The 16,241-nt window shown below is 41.1% G+C and overlaps 1 protein-coding gene across 3 annotated transcripts in view; it reads right to left on the bottom strand.

Moving 5' to 3' along the window:
* TTC7B (tetratricopeptide repeat domain 7B) overlaps nt 1–16,241 on the bottom strand; it is a 91,404-nt gene that overhangs the window by 17,428 nt on the left and 57,735 nt on the right. Inside the window, exons 17-20 of one of the 3 annotated variants that reach the window (XM_035101891.3) lie at nt 11,399–11,496; nt 7,017–7,184; nt 4,740–4,790; nt 625–765 (exon numbers count right to left, since the gene is read on the bottom strand). In XM_035101891.3, coding sequence (XP_034957782.3) covers nt 625–765; nt 4,740–4,790; nt 7,017–7,184; nt 11,399–11,496 — 458 coding nt within the window. The remainder of the gene's footprint in view (nt 1–624; nt 766–4,739; nt 4,791–7,016; nt 7,185–11,398; nt 11,497–16,241) is intronic. The other 2 variants (XM_060272302.2, XM_035101893.3) reach the window with 2 other exon arrangements.

Here is a 16,241-nt window from a genome sequence, read left to right on the forward strand (position 1 = left end):
CTCTTCATCTCAGGGTCATGGGTTCGAGCCCCATGTGGGGCAAGAAGATTCCTTCATTGTAGGAGGTTGGACTAGATTACCCTCATGGTCCCTTCCAACTCTACAAATTTATTATTCTACATAATAAATGTATTTCAGATTCTCCACACCCCTCCCAAAATTAGTTTTAGCTTGCTATTCTCTTTTGCAGTCTGAAAAGCATATAATTGCAGATGCCATTTTATCTTTTTTGCCTGAAATCCATAGTTTGAGCTGCCCAGATTAAAGTTCACCAAAACAACGTCACTCTTCATTTTCAATGAGGCACTTTAAATTTCCATGACTTAACACAACCTGAGCAGTGGATGGAAAAGGGGGCGGCGGGGGTGGGGTGGGGAACTCAACCTTCTGACAAGGTTGTTAAATACTAAATGCCATCCTCTCCTAGACTGCTGTTTCATAAATTAAGCATACAATGTTCTTGTCTTGAAATGTAACGAAATGCCACATTCCGAATAAGTGTCCTTAAAAGCTGTGCTTTTAGCTGACATACAATAAAAACATTCTGCCCCACTGAAGGCAAGGAATACAGATTCCTGTAGCTAATGAGCAGGAAAAATGAAAACAGCAGCTGTGCCCTATTACCTGCATGAAGCCAGATTTGAGCCAGTGTCATCCAAGGATGCAGAGGACCTTGCTTCGGAGCACTGCTCTGCAAAGACGAGCCAACTTCAGACAGTGCCTGCTCCACTCTAGAGGCTGCTATCGACGTCGCATGGATCGAACCTGCGGAAATAATAGAAATAGGTTGCATCAGTAGAAAGAGAGAGAAAGCCTGGACTTCAGCTGTTTGCTGTTCTTCATTTTAACTCTGTACATGTAAAGGTGTTGCAAAACCTTAAAACATCCATGTTTGACAGGCTCCCCCTTCCCTGATTATAAGGATGTTAGTGTTAGTGAACCTGCATTAAAAAGCCTATTATATTACTAGCGGAAATGACAGGTGAGATTGGAGCAGCCACTCGTGAAACACAAAGCTTTCGACGATCGACAGCAGGTATACAAGTTCCACGCACACACATACAAGCTCTAAGACTCAAAGAGGTTTGGGGATGACGCTTATTTGATGTAACTCTTACTACTTACTCTTCACTGCTAGTTATCACTGAACACCCCCCCCCCCTTTCCTGGAGGGGTAATTAGAATCCTATTTTAAGGATAATAATAGAGAGACTAAAATAACCTAAGAAATGCAGAATGATCTCAACATTTCCCTGAACAGAAACCAATTAAGCTGCAAAGACTATAAAGTTCACTTAATCACCAATATTAACAGCTGGGGAAGTGAACAGAATGAGCACTTAGTCCAAAATGGAGTTGATAAATCTAAAGGGGGGGGGATCTAACCAACAGATTATTATTTTCCTTGATATTTTCCTATATGTTATGGTTTATTGCTTTTAGACAATTTCTATTTGATATGCATGTACAAATAAGCAAGCAGCTCCTGCCATATGTGAGACACTCACTGCATCTCTCCAACGTGGTGCCAATTAAACATGATGTTCAAAGACTTAAATGCATGCTTGACAAAAGCTGAGGTCACCAAAGAATATAAACAAAGAGTGAAGCATCAGAAATGTTTGCAAGGAGAAGCAGAGAGACAAATGCCTTCTTTGTCAAGATACAAATAAATTGGCACACTCATCTAATCACCTTCTAGTATTTCCTTGACGGCAATTTTGGAACAGAGCTGCTAAAATGTATCCCAAATAATGCCAGGTGTTTACATTGTAACTTCTTGTTCACACATAAAGTTATCATCGTCTTAAGTCTGGCAAGAGCTCCTGGGGCTTTAAGACCTGTGTGACAAGCAGAACTTAATCGAATGAAACTTTCCCTGGCATGCAGAAAGGGTAAATGTCATCTGCTGAACTGCTTGCCCCACAGAAGCTCCAAAAGGAACAGCTTTAAAAGAGAACTAGACAAATCAATGCAGGAGAAGGCTGTCGTTAGACCTCTAGACCACAATGGCTACGTTCTGCCTCCGTTGTCAAGAGTCAGTACAGTCGTACCTTGGTTCTCGAACTTAATCCATTCCGGGAGTCTTTTCGACTCCCCAAACGGTTTGAAAACCAAGGTGCGGCTTCCAGTTCACTGCAGGAGCTTCCTGCACTCTATCGGAAGCCGCGGAAGCTTCCGAAAAACATTCACAAACCGGAACACTCACTCCCGGGTTTGCGGCATTCGGGAGCCAAAACGTGCAAGTACCAAGATGTTCGAGAACCAAGGTACGACTGTATGCCTCTGAATACCAATTGCTGGAAATCCGAAGTGTGGAGATTGCACTCGAATCTTGCTTATTGGCTTCCCATGGGCACCTGACTGGCCACAGTGAGAACAGGATGCTGCACCAAATGGGCCTTTGGTGTGATCCAGGAGAGCTATTTTATCTTCTTATGACTGGAAATGCCATGGGCACCACGAATTCAAGATATTACATAAGTAATGACTTCTCATTATTGAAAGGGGGACCGCTATGAGAGGACATTCATATGTTTTGGCACATATAAATGTGGGGAAGACTAACCAGGTCTCCCCCCCCCCAAACCAGCTTTGAAACGTGATTTAGTACATACATTATCCCTGGCATCTAGGATCCTGGCCCCTATAAAGCAGCATTCAATCAAGTGAGCCTCAACTGCAGTGTGAACCAACATAACCCTGATATGGGCTTAGCACCTCAGTGAAAATGAGGCCTATGTGGAAGATGGTAGGGATAAGGCAAACATCTAAGGCGCTTTGCCTAATCTCCATACACATTTATGTTTTTCTTGTCAATCACCAACTGGAGATTTTCTGCTACCAACTATGGCTTGCTTGTTTAACTAGAACACCCTTTTCATGGTCAGGGCGTAACTTTCAGAAAATAGCAAGAATCCAATATTCAGCTGTGGCTTCAGCTACCAAATTTGCTGCCTCACTTCTTGTTAGACTGGATAGCTATTTGTGTACCACTTAACCCTACACCCGTTCCAGGGGTCATTATAAACTTAACAAAAGTAACTGAGCTAAGATTTTATTCACTAGGATGAACCAGTGCTTTGTTTAAACGGCTTAATTTTATAGTGCTTTATTTCAACAAGGGACACCTGCCACTATTTGAACCACCAACAAAGGAAGCCGTCTATTGTGACAAGATGATTATTAAATTTTTCAGCATTTTGTTGCTAGTGTTTACTTTAAGAAGGCCTTTTGTTTCTGAACAGTTGATAAATTGCCTGACACAAGAAAAAAAACCAAAAGAAGACAATACTGTATTGCTTTTCTACTTGAACGTTTATGGGGGGGGGGGATCCGCTTCTTAATATGATGAGCATGTTGCTACTTCCCCTGTGTTTATCTTTAGGATTGCCAAGTGAATGATGAAATGGTAAATACTTGACATAATGCAAATCCTTCAGAGGCTCACCCCTCTCCTTGCTGCAGAATGGAAAGTTGCTTTTCAATCAAATTTCATGAGAACAATGTCTTAATTAAAGGAAAGGAAATGAGCAAAATCATGCAAGGTGAAAACACAACCCGATTTCACATGCACACACAAAAAAGCAGGTGCCAGAGCATGTAAGAGTGCCAAACCGTGATACATGCAGAGATCTGTATGCCAGTGCGAGTAAAACTCTCTCTAGATGAAGAGACAGTACATTCTTTAGGACCAAATAAAACATGTATGTGTACGGTCTAATCTAGGGGTAGCCAAGTTTGTGCCCTTCAGCTGTTTGGACTACAAAGCCCATTAGACCAGTCAGCATCATCAATCGTCTGGGCTGATGGGTGTTATAGTCCACAATATCTGGAGGTAATACCACACTGGCTGTCCCTGAGCTAATCCCACAAGACGGTGGGCAATACCCAATGATAGTCATACTAAGACTAGTCAATGGATCTAGTCTGAGTATGACGAACATTGCATATCACCCTTCATTAGCAACTGCAATAACTCATCCCCCACCTCCAATATGTTAAAAGGCTCATCGACATTTTGCGAAATGGGTGGTGTACATTAACGAAGAGGAGCCGGGGCTTCCATCAACAAACAAAACTTTCTTTGTTCCATAGGGTTGGTACATGAAACAAGTATCATATGCTTTTTGCTAAGTGATCCTACACTGCCATTAACTGGCCAAAATCACTCTTCAATATAATTCAGAATGGTGCCAAGACCACATAAATGGCTAATAAATAACAATACAGTATTAGGCTTAAGAATGCCAACAACATATCTTAAATACAAAAAACAAAGTGGTTGGGTTTTTTTAGAATAGGTCAACTTTGCGTTATTTTCTTTTTAAAATCTTTTTATTCCAATTTTCGCCCCTTATTCCTTCTAGCCAAGAGACTAGAAAATGAACTAACTGATCTGGAGAAATCATAAATACGGTGTTATGGTGTATTACGGGCTTAAGCAATGGATTTTATAAAGTCAGCCCCTGCTCCCCAGGACCTTTATTTGCATCCCTCCTGAAAATAATACTGCCTCTTTAATAAGTGAACTCTAGTCCTAGCTGAGGGCATTCAGATCTCATAGGACTGCAGCCTCAGGGGGGACTTGAATGGCTAAGGAGCAGTAGCCTTGCTTTGCACAAATATCAAACCTCCATGACAAATGGACACACATTTACATTCTGTGGTGGAGGGAAGGTGTTATTACTAAGCCTTTAGAAGTTTAAAAATAGACCTGTATAGTAAATACTACTTACAAACTGAAAAAAGGGAGAAAAAACCATGAAAGTAAGCATCTGGAGGGTTGCCTTTAAACAACAGATCAAACCACAAATTAAAATCACGAAGGATAACAGCTATAAAACAGAACTGCACAAAAAAGCAAAATACACTTCTGATAACCTTCAAACTGTAAGCTCGTTTTCCTGTTTTTTTTCCAAAGAACAGTGAACATTTTGAAATAAGGAGTTTAAAATCATAATGAATTTCCGGTAAGAATTTGGAGAAAGTTCTTGTTCAATAAATCCCTTTCATGTCATGTTAACAATCAAATTGAATATAGAAAAACAACAGAGTATACATATTGAGAGCAAGAAAGCTACAGAGGGTTTGGACCAATTCTACTCATATGGATTCAATGGGGGAATGAAAGTACATAAACAACTGCTCTGAGGTCAAATTGAGGCTCCTACAAAGTTGCCACATCTCTCCCCCCCCCCCTAAGATATTGCAGCTCTTGCTGGAGGTAGAAAATTCGCAGCCTGCTTTTGTGCTTTCATTTCTGCAGCATCTCATGATTGGTCCTACATCCCTATGGAAAGCTAAATGAGTTCGCGGCTTCACCAACAACAATTTAATGCTACGTGGGCTATGCTCTGTAGAGGCTCTGTTTTAGAAAAGGATATTGTCTATCACACTTCTGCAGCTGTTAGCTAGCATCCAAAGTAATAACCAGTCCTGAATTTTTAAAGCAATTTTGGGGGGTGGGTGGGAAACAAATTCTCCAAAGTTCATATCAGCACCCGTAAGTGCAGGCAGCACGTGATTCCAACAACTGCAAAATGAATTCTGACACAGATCCATCAGAGACCAGTAGACAAAGACCAAATGACAAACTACACCTCACAGCAATTTTCTGGGCAGCACCATTTCAGACAGCAAAGACCTTTTTTCGTATGCTCCCTTATGAAGAAACGCCACCTCACTTCAGGTAGTACCCTGTTTCCCTGAAAATAAGACATACAAAGTAGTAGAGTACAGAATTGTACCAGCTTAGCTATGGCCTCATTTTCTGTAAGGTGCAGTACGGCTCTTAGGGAGGGGTGATATTTTTTTAATGTCCCACTGAAGAACCAGGATCACAGAAAAGCCTTGGCAAAACAAGTGGGAGCAGAATTAACATCAATATGAAAGCACAAGTGCTATCCTTTCAAATAGCATCTTGAATAGGATCCAACTACATTGTGACCTGATTAATTTGCACTCCTTTGCTACTTATTTTCTAGCACCTGTCATCTAATTCTGTGCCAGAGACAACGATTTACTCACTCTACTCCTCCGAAACCTACAGATTAAGCCAATTTATGATAGCCAAAAAAAAAACCACCACAGTGCAAAAGAATAAAACCTTTCCTGTCTTGAAGCTAGCGTCTAGGAATGAAAATTGTTGCCAATTATATTTAATTCTGTCAAATAAAGGTCCTAACATTTCAAAACGAGTTAATTGCATGGATGAGAACAAAATCCAGTAAAAAATAAAAAATGTTGCACCTATAGTACAAAAGAAGTAGGAGCTGAGTTCCTACCACTCAAGAATCAGTACAGTACTGACAAATTTGGTCGCATACTTATAATACTAACAGCATGTTTTCCAAGCACTCCATCATACATGATGTGGAGGCACAGGCATGTGGACAAAGAGTTGCCATGCCCTATAAGGGGCCAGGTTTTCTCCTGCTTGAGGCTTCAGATCCAGTGCTGTGAGGTGGGTTGGGGAGTTAAAATGGCACCCCCATCACTTCTTTCTTCTCCTGGCTCACAGCCACGACATGGAAATCTTCCACATCCTGGTACACCCCAAGTGTTAATCCTAGCTCCACAGCACTGCATCGACAATGGGTACCAATCCTTGCGCACAGACTCTTGGAACAGCTGTGCCACCGACCTATCGCAATATTGCTAATGCCTTATGGCAGCACTTGCTCGGTGCTCTCAGAGAGGCAATGGAGCCCCCTGGTGGTCCCTCGATGTAACATTTCATGAGCCTTCCAAGGGTATTGGGGTGAGGAGACTGATTTAAGAGCACGCCCACTTGAAACCATCACTGCTTACTTGAAGAAACAGTTTCAAATTCCCTAATGATATTTTTAAAAATCATCATCACCATCTAATCCAAACAGGTAGGTTGCACTAATACCAAATACCTTGATGTTCAACAACATTTCAGGGCAATGGATGCTTAGCAGTTATGGAGATTATCAGAAGCACAAACAGAGCAAACTAGCACGCCTATCAGAAAGAGGAAATCAGTTTACAGAGTGGCGGTTCGCAGGGCCCAGGAACGAGGTCACAGTATGGATTGGTTGCATAGGGCCAGACAAAGGTATCTGATTTGGGATGAGGGTGAGGAGATTGAGAAGACATAAACAGGTGGAGAGGAGATTCTGTTCTTGAGAGAGGTGAAGATGTGGAGGAATCAGAAGCTAAAAAGTGAAAGAGAAAAATATAAAGAAAATGCCAGGAATAGGTTTTGAATGGATTAATGGATGCCATGAAAAGAAAATAATAATCCTAATAATGTATAGCTCATTTAACCACCGCTAAAAAGGAAGCAACAGTTTACCACACGAAATGTATTTTCCTACAAGCACTGCAAAAAGGTCCCTTTCCTTGTATGAAAAAGAAATTTTTAAAATGTTTACTGAGATTTAGTAAAACTAGTTTCAATCAAGTCATTCTGGAAAGGAAAACTGTTATAATGGAAACATTTGTAAGGCAAGCTACTTGGCATGTCCAATAGGAATACAGATGGCAAAAATTATTTTCTGAAACAGAGGTAGCCAACGTGGTGTCTTGCAGATGTTTCGGACTCCAACTCCCATCAGCCTCACCTAGGGTGGCAATGCTCAGGGATGACTGGTGTTGTAGTCCAGCATCTAAAGAGCACCATGTTGCCCACTGTGTCCTAAAACCTGAGAGCCTGAAGCTGCTAAATGCTTATCCAAGTTAGAAATAAAACACAAACTGTCTAGGTAAGTGATAATGAACTTCATTTAAAAGATAAATAAATCCTTGAATGACAGCAGGCAGAAGGTCTGATTCATCACCCTGTTCCATGAAAGGAAGGAGATCCTGGTGTCATTCCACTGGCAAAGCATCCTGGTTCATGTGCTCAGGTGCGACTCAACAATTTGTTGCTCACACCCTCCCTTGACAATATCAAAGGCAATGTGTGTATTTATTTTTATTAAATCGAGTTCTTCCTCCTGAGAATTTACAGAGGCATATAAAGGATTATCCCCTTTTATGTAAATAAGCCAGGCAAGGCCTTGAAATAAAGAGTTGCTTCAAAGTAACTCCAAAATCCTCCCTATAATTCAAATTCTAGTGGAATTTGTAGTGGAACTAGACTCCCTCCTGCTCTAGATGAGCCGTTTTGCTTGAAAAGGAGGCGGGAAAACTTGTCAGAGCTGGTAGGGAATGAGTGGGTGGAGACAGCCTGGGTATGCTAGGCTGTGCACCACTGAAAACAGCTCTGTCGGATAACATTTTGCAGACTGAAGTCACCGTTAATTGTTTTAAAGAAGAGATCTATGAAACAACTGGTAAATTGTGTATCAGCTCTGATCTAGTTACAAACTCTCATACTTCTCTTTTTTCTTTTGGCTCTTCAGTAAAACAAAAAAAATTCCAGCACTGATGAAGCAGCAGGAGATGTGGCTATTTTGCAGTTCATGCATGGATGGAGCAAGCCGTCAAGGATCAACTTTTACATTTGAACCTCCGTCTTGGGAGGTCCCTGGAGCCTCAATGAAGACCAGAAGAAAAGTGCTTAAAGAGTGGCTAGCTTGCTAAAATACAGTGGTACCTCGGTTTATGAACACAATTGGTTCTGGACGTCTGTTCATAAACTGAAGCGTTCATAAACTGACGCGAACTTTCCCATTGAAAGTAATGGAAAGTGGATTAATCCGTTCCAGACGAGTCCGCGGAGTACTCAACCTGAAGCGTACTTAACCCGAAGCATGGGTGTAATTGGTTCCGGAAGTCTGTTCATAAACTGAAGCGTTCATAAACTGAAGCGAACTTTCCCATTGAAAGTAATGGAAAGTGAATTAATCCGTTCCAGATGGGTCCGCGGCGTTTGTAAACCGAAAATTCATAAACCGAGGTGTTCATAAACCGAGGTCCCACTGTAAGCACAAGCAGGAGTTTGTTCCAGGTGGGCAGCTTGCCAGAGCCACTATCAAAGCAGCCTTTGACACATAAGCATAGGTAGGTTGAAAACAAATAAAACTTAATCTTCAATTCTGTCCTAAAACCAGATTAGCAGCCCATAGTCTAAAAAAAGAGAGTCAGAATAAGGTCCATCGATGCTTGCAGTCTAAACTTGCCTCTAAACTATGATCTGGCTTTGTTGTACCTAGATCCAGAAAAGGACTGTTGACTCTGAAAATCGGATGAAGGGCATGGTTATAAGGTGGGTGGGAGGAATCTGGACCAGTTTAAAAGATTGCAAAGAAAAAAACGAAGGCCATGCTGACTTTTAACGCATGGTCTACTGTCCTCTGGCCTGGGGGAACATAGAAATTTACCTTATACAGAGTCAGACCACTGGTCCATCTAGTTCAGTATTGTCACTACACTAACTGCCTGCAGTTCTTCAGCATTTTGGTTAGGGTTATCTTCAACTCCTACCTCTCAATGCCAGATAAGGACATGTTTGCTCACAGGAAATTCAGAGCCCACCCTCTCCCCTTGGGGAGGGGCTGTAACACTGTTGTAGAACATCTGCTTTGCATGCTGAAGGTCCTGTTTTGACCAGTCCCTGTAGCTCTTTCATCAGAGAAGCGGACATGGAGCAATGGATTCAAACTTCAAGAAAGAAGATTCCACCTAAACATTAGGAAGAACTTCCTGACAGCAAGAGCTGTTCGGCAGTGGAATTTGCTACCAAGGAGTGTGGTGGAGTCTCCTTCTTTGGAGGTCTTTAAGCAGAGGCTTGACAGCCATATGTCAAGAATGCTTTGATGGTGTTTCCTGCTTGGCAGGGGGTTGGACTGGATGGCCCTTGTGGTCTCTTCCAACTCTATGATTCTATGATTCTATGATTCTATCTTCTACTGTGCAATTCCTCCCTCAACCAACCCTGCCATCTTCCCAGTCCCAGCCTCCAAACTTGCCTGACATTTGGACATTGGACATCAAATGTTTGTGTGTGTGTGTGTGTGTGTGTGTGTGTGTGTGTGTGCAAAGGTCCGTAACTGAACGTGAAATCATTGCTTTAATATCAGAGAGGTCCAGAGCGGCAAGAGATGGGCCCAGTTAGTGTGGCCTGATTCCACCACTGTGGAATTCACTATATTGCCTGTAAAGAGCTTGTGAAATTTTAGCACTGAAGCCTGCCTAAATAACAACTCATGGAAATAACAACACAAAACATTTCAATTCCAACGTGAAGACTGGGAAACGCACCTCATTGCCAATACCCAATTGGAAAGAAAAAGAAAATAGGAGACAGATAGTAGATTGGGTATCTTCATTCAGAACACCAGAAATTTAACATGGAAACTTTACTCTTAGCTGTTATGGCAACACTGTATGGCTTGCGAAGATCTAAAGTGGTTTTATATGCTAATGAAAACAAATGGGCGTAAGAAAGAGACTGCACAGAGATATAGTAAGGACCAATATGGATAAATTGTGCAATTTAATTTAGCCCTCTTTTCAATGATAGGCTAATGACTTGGCATATTGAAAAATATTTATTTATTTTGTTAAATGTGTCCCCATTACATTATGTGCCCATCCCTAAACTGAAGTATGCTTTCAATGAGCCAGTAAACTAAAAATAAACACATTGGAAGTCATGAAGGAAATCTACTTATGATGAGTGGAACTGCTTGCATTACTTTATATTGTAAAAAAATATTAAAACTTTGTTCTTCAATATTGTTTACATAATGCAGCGAAAACATCTTTAGGTGTGTAGAAGGGCTTACAGGTGTAAAACAAAAACAAAATAGGGCTCTGCCTGAACTTAAAGACTTCATGAGCTGATGTAGCTGGTTCCATCATGAATGTACTTGTGGGAGAGATATGATTTTCAAACATCTGCTTCCCACATTCACCCTTTTTATATCAGACTCTGAAAAATACACCTAAAAACAAATGTGTGAAGATGTCTGTACCATCCAGTCCTGTCTTTACTTGATACTATGCCCCAAGGAATTCTGTGCTTTTGGCTCTACATGTGAGGCTGGACTACAAATCCCATCATCCATGGCCATGCTGGTCGAGGCTGATGGGGATTGGAATTAGCCACCCCTGCAATAGGAATTACTCTTCAGTAACAATGCAGAGGATTGTAGCCCAAGGCGCAAAGTTTGGATTATGAACTTTTGGCCCTTAGTATACATGGATGTTTATGTTAAGCATTTAACACAGGAGAGGGCTAACACACAACACCTAGAATATGTGCCTGAACGTTTATTGCATATGTATAAATTTAATGTGTGTGTGTGTGTGTGTGTGTGTGTGTGTGTGTGTGGAATATGAAACTAAACATAAAATCAATAAATATACTGCAGCAAATTTCTATCTTGCCTCAATTGCTTTGATAGGTTTTAGATTAAAGTATCTAGCAGACAACACATATTGTTTCTGACACTTTATTGTTGTAGACAGTAATCCTCACCTGTTTCAGGGTCACTGAAGTCTGGCAAAGTAATTGTACTAAGTTGTCGCCTGTCGGCAATGGCTCTGTCTAACAAACTGCTGCCCCGTCCAGAATCGCTGTAGGAAACAATGCAAGGCACTTGTCATTTAAGGCTTTAAAAGTGAATGTTTAGCTTACTGTACAGCTCTTCATATACAGAGCTCAGTGCTATGTGTACCAACGGGATAGACAACCCATATATCATATAAAAAACACTGCATTTCATGCTGATTAAAGTATTTTCACACTATGGTTCAGATCATTTCAAAGCACTTATTTAATTGTGAGTGGACGTCTGCTCTACTGAGTCACTTGTGGGATGAAAATTATTGGCTCCACTTGGCGGATCTGAGAGACCTAGCTTAAAAAAAAGAAGTCTTTCCATTAATGACTTCCACAGAATGAGATGACAGACCCCTCCCCCAAGGGGTTTACAATCTAAAAACAGACACAAGGGAAACAACAGAGGGATGAGAGGGAAATCAAGACAGGGATGCATGTCGGAAGAAAATGCAATGACTACACATATTTATGGAATGTCTTCCACTTTATGAATGTGTCAGCTCAGGAAAAGTGTCAGCTCAGGAAAAGGAAATTATTTCGTTCTTATTTTGACAATAGTCGTACCTTGCCTCCCAAACAAATCTGCTCCCGAGCAATCAAAACCCAGAAGTGAGCATTCCAGTTTTCGAATGTTCTTTGGGAAGCCGAACATCCGATGTGGGTTCCGTGCCTTCTGATTGGCTGCAAGAGCTTCCTGCAGCCAATCAGAAGCCATACTTTGGTTTTCGAACATTTTGGAAGTCAAACGGACTTCCTGAACGGATTCCGTTCGACTTACAAGGTATGATTGTATAGTGACAAAATGGTGAGGCATGACTATATGGATGATGTTATAATTGCACCAGAAGTAAATATCAGACCTGGGATTTGGTGCTGCTCAGTTAAAAGCAAATACTATTCATCCCTTTCTATAGGGGTGCAATACTGCTTACTGCTCTTGTTGCATCAACACTGCTGACATCCCTAGTGATCTGGTTTTCAAAGTGTTAGAAATCCTCGTTTCTTCACTAAGCTAGAAAATGGCTTCCTGGTTTTGAATCTGAACTCACTCAACATTTCCTTTCGGTGAAACGTCTAAATCCAATTTTTTTAGCAATGTGTTCTATATACAGAATGAAACTATTTCCTTTCTTTGTCTGGCTGCTGTTAAAATGGTGCAAAAAAAAACCCCAAACTCTGAAAGACACCAACACAGCTAATTCCTTGTGCAATGATGCAATTACAGTAATCCACAGGAAACAGAAGGGACCTTCCTTAGTCCATTTTATCAACCAATAACTATTACATCAGTCAGCACACATTTCCTGGAAACAGCTCTATTAATTACTTCCTTGATACATGAACAATGCTGTGCCAAACGTCAGTGAGGAAGAAAATGAAGCTGAAGGTAAATAACCTCTTGTGGAGGCTCGGCTGGCTAGCACAGGTCTCAATTGCTTCCAGCTGGGCAGCCCAGGCAGGAGCATTAATGGGTGAGAAACACGAGCTGTTGTAGTCCATAAGGATGGTTTGTTATTTGCTATGCACACTCAGACACTGTCCATTATAAGGGTGTGTAGTCAGTAATAGGGATTCGGTTGGTATACCAACCACTGCACAACTGGTTCTGAATCTTGACTGACCTCGCAGAGAAGGTACAATAACTGCATATTGAGACCGACCACTTGTTGCCACTGCCACCATACAACCCTGAGCCACCCCAATTTTCATTAAGCACAGGTACACAAAAGCATTTCAGCACTGAAAGCGGTGATGAGCGCCACACCCCAAAGTCAAATTTGACTGACTTAACCATCCAGGGGTTCTTTACCTTTACCGGTGATTATTAATTCATGTGATGCAGGAAAGTTCTTTTCTTATATATTCCACAGCCAGGGAATTAATTGTGTTTTACTTTTTAATAACCGAGTTCTTAGATTATTATTATTTAAATCATCAGTTCTAAACTCAAGGCAGAAAAAGCAATGTTACAACTGGACCCTAACTGACTTAGTAAAAAGCAGGGAAACTGAAACAGCTAACAAATGATGTCATTTGAAAATTATGTACAGTAACTTCTCTGGTTCATTGCAGGTCAAAATGCACACTGCTCTCCAGGATAATCACTACTAAAAAATATTTTTAGCCAAGGGTGCATCAAGCTCATCAGAAAAGCACTGGCCAAACATGATTAGATTCTGTGCTGACATCAAGCAAGCTGCAGAAGTTTGAAGGTTTAAACATATTACTGCAATTGTGTGCACATAAGATATCATGCTGAAATTAGGTGTAAAAGGAAACTATCACTGCACTGCTCAAATCAGCACTCTGGAAACTCAGATAAGCAGAACATTTTGCAAATACAGAATGGGGAAATAGCTTCAAAATGTGTTTAAGATGAAAAAGCCTGCTTCCGAGCCTACTGATTCTATCAGCAACAGCAACAACTGTAATCCACTTTTTACTTAATCAAAATACACTTCGTAGACTTAGATATGACTGAAACCAACTTTTAAAATTTAGAGACGAGCAATTGATTTAACTATACATTTCCCAGATACCTACTGAATGAGGACAGGGTATTTTATTTTGGGGAACATTATTAATTTAAAGCACAAACCCACACATATGTTCTCTGAATTAAAAGTTGTGCACAGAAATGTGAAATTACTGGGAACTGGAAAAAAATATTATTTACATAGTAGTACTGCATTATTATCATTACTACTACTACAGAGAGCCAGTGTGGTATAGTAGTTAAGAGTGGTAGACTCCTAATCTGGGGAACCGGGTTCGCGTCTCCTCCACATGCAGCTGCTGGGTGACCTTGGGCTAGTCACACTTTTTTGAAGTCTCTCAGCCCCACTCATCTCACAGAGTGTTTGTTGTGGGGGAGGTGGGAAAGGAGAATGTTAGCCGCTTTGAGACTCCTTTGGGTAGTGATAAAGCGGGATATTAAATCCAAACTCTTCTCTTCTTCTTCTTCTTCTACTACTACTACTATCATCATCATCAACAACAAATAGTATTCTTATTAAAAACAGGCCCTGCCCATACTACTGCTGTGGTCATAGGAAGATGTTATAATACCTCGGATCACTCATAATAGGATGGGTGGCAGGCACAGAATAAGACGCCCTTCACGCTTGGTTCATTGCTGTATCTGATAACTGTTAACCAGTCATAAAATGAACTCTGGGATGCCCCTAAACCTTGCTTTAGAGCTCTGATTAAACTTAATACACTTAATACATCATTTAGTAGCATCCCTAGCTTCATTCAGCCTCAGTAAGACACACTGATAAGTTGGGCGAGGATATATGCAATGTTGTAACCCTCTCTGATAACGACACCATCTGCACAGCCATTCTACTTCCTGTGTTTTCTTCTTCTCTCTACCTGCTGGAGGGTCATGGCGCAAACTGCAGACAAACCACAGAATTTGCAGCCACAAAACATGGTGATGGCCACCAACTTTTACGGCTTTAAAAGTAGACTAGACATAGGAGTACCAATGGCTAGTAGTCGTGATGGCTATATATTACCCCCAGGATCAGAGGCAATATGTTTCTGATCATCAGTTGCAAAGGAACTGGGAGCAGGCTCTGTTGCTCTTTTCTTCCTGTGAACTTCCAAGGCCTTTGATCTTATCCAGAACAACTCTTCTAACATTCATAAGGCTGAATAAACTTTTATGACTTGCCACCCTACAAGTAAATGTAGTGGTAATGAGGGGAGCAACCAGGTCTATAGAGTCACAGCCTTGTAACCATGTGTACCAATGACAGCATGGATCCTTTCTAAACATTTTAGGAAATGGGAGGGGACCCAATTATCAGTGAGTTTGTCTTATAATAAGTGCATAATCCATAACTGGTAGGTTATATTTTCCCCTCTGCCTCATTTGCCTGCTTTTACGTGCTTAAACGAATCAACATTTTAAAGGGACGGAGGGGAAGCCATAAAATTCAGCCTTTATGCAGAACATAAATGTTTGTCTCATCTTGGATCACACATTTGAAGTCTGACAGTGAATGACATCTGCAAGACTGCTGAAGTTGAGCTGGGCGCATATGCAAGCATTTACTCCAAGTCAGTTCTCACCTGGCATAAAGAGAGCGCAACATGGAGGTTGTTAACTCACAGCGGGGCCAGAGCTATTACATGCTGGCTTTTACAGAATTTGAAAAGAGAAATGTGATACACTGCATGGGGGACCTTGCTGATCTGATAGCATCATACAGGATGGAATATTATTCTGATATGCCTTGCTGCGGCATAATGTCACTGTATCTTTTCATTTACTTGACAGGAATGTAGCAGTAGAAAGTTGCAAAGTACTACCAGGGGAAAAAAACAAAGTTTCTACTCTCAAGATTCTCATTTTGCCTTGCAAAGCTGGGTGAATCCTCTCTTTTTACTGAAAGCAAATCAGAATTTCTGCTACTTGTACTGTACTTCAACGACTGAGTTTCAATCACTCAAGATTTTCATGTCTTCTTGGAGCAGATTGGGCATGCAGGGGGGACGAAGAAAAGGGAAGGGGGGGAAATCAAAGAAAACCGTTGCCCTACAATCTCAACTAATGGAAGCCTCTGCTGAATCAAAGAGCCCTCTGTCAGCAGAATGCCACGATTGGATACAACCCAAACTTCATTTTTGTTTACTATCTTGAAGGTCACTCAAGTGGAACAGCTCAGATTCTTTCCACTTAAATAAAGAAATCAAGCCAGTCCAATGCACATACACCACACCCATAACAGAAAAGCAACTAACATGG

Source organism: Zootoca vivipara, chromosome 1 (assembly GCF_965207765.1).
Source record: "Zootoca vivipara chromosome 1, rZooViv2.hap1.1, whole genome shotgun sequence".
Classification (NCBI taxonomy): Eukaryota; Metazoa; Chordata; class Lepidosauria; order Squamata; family Lacertidae; genus Zootoca; species Zootoca vivipara.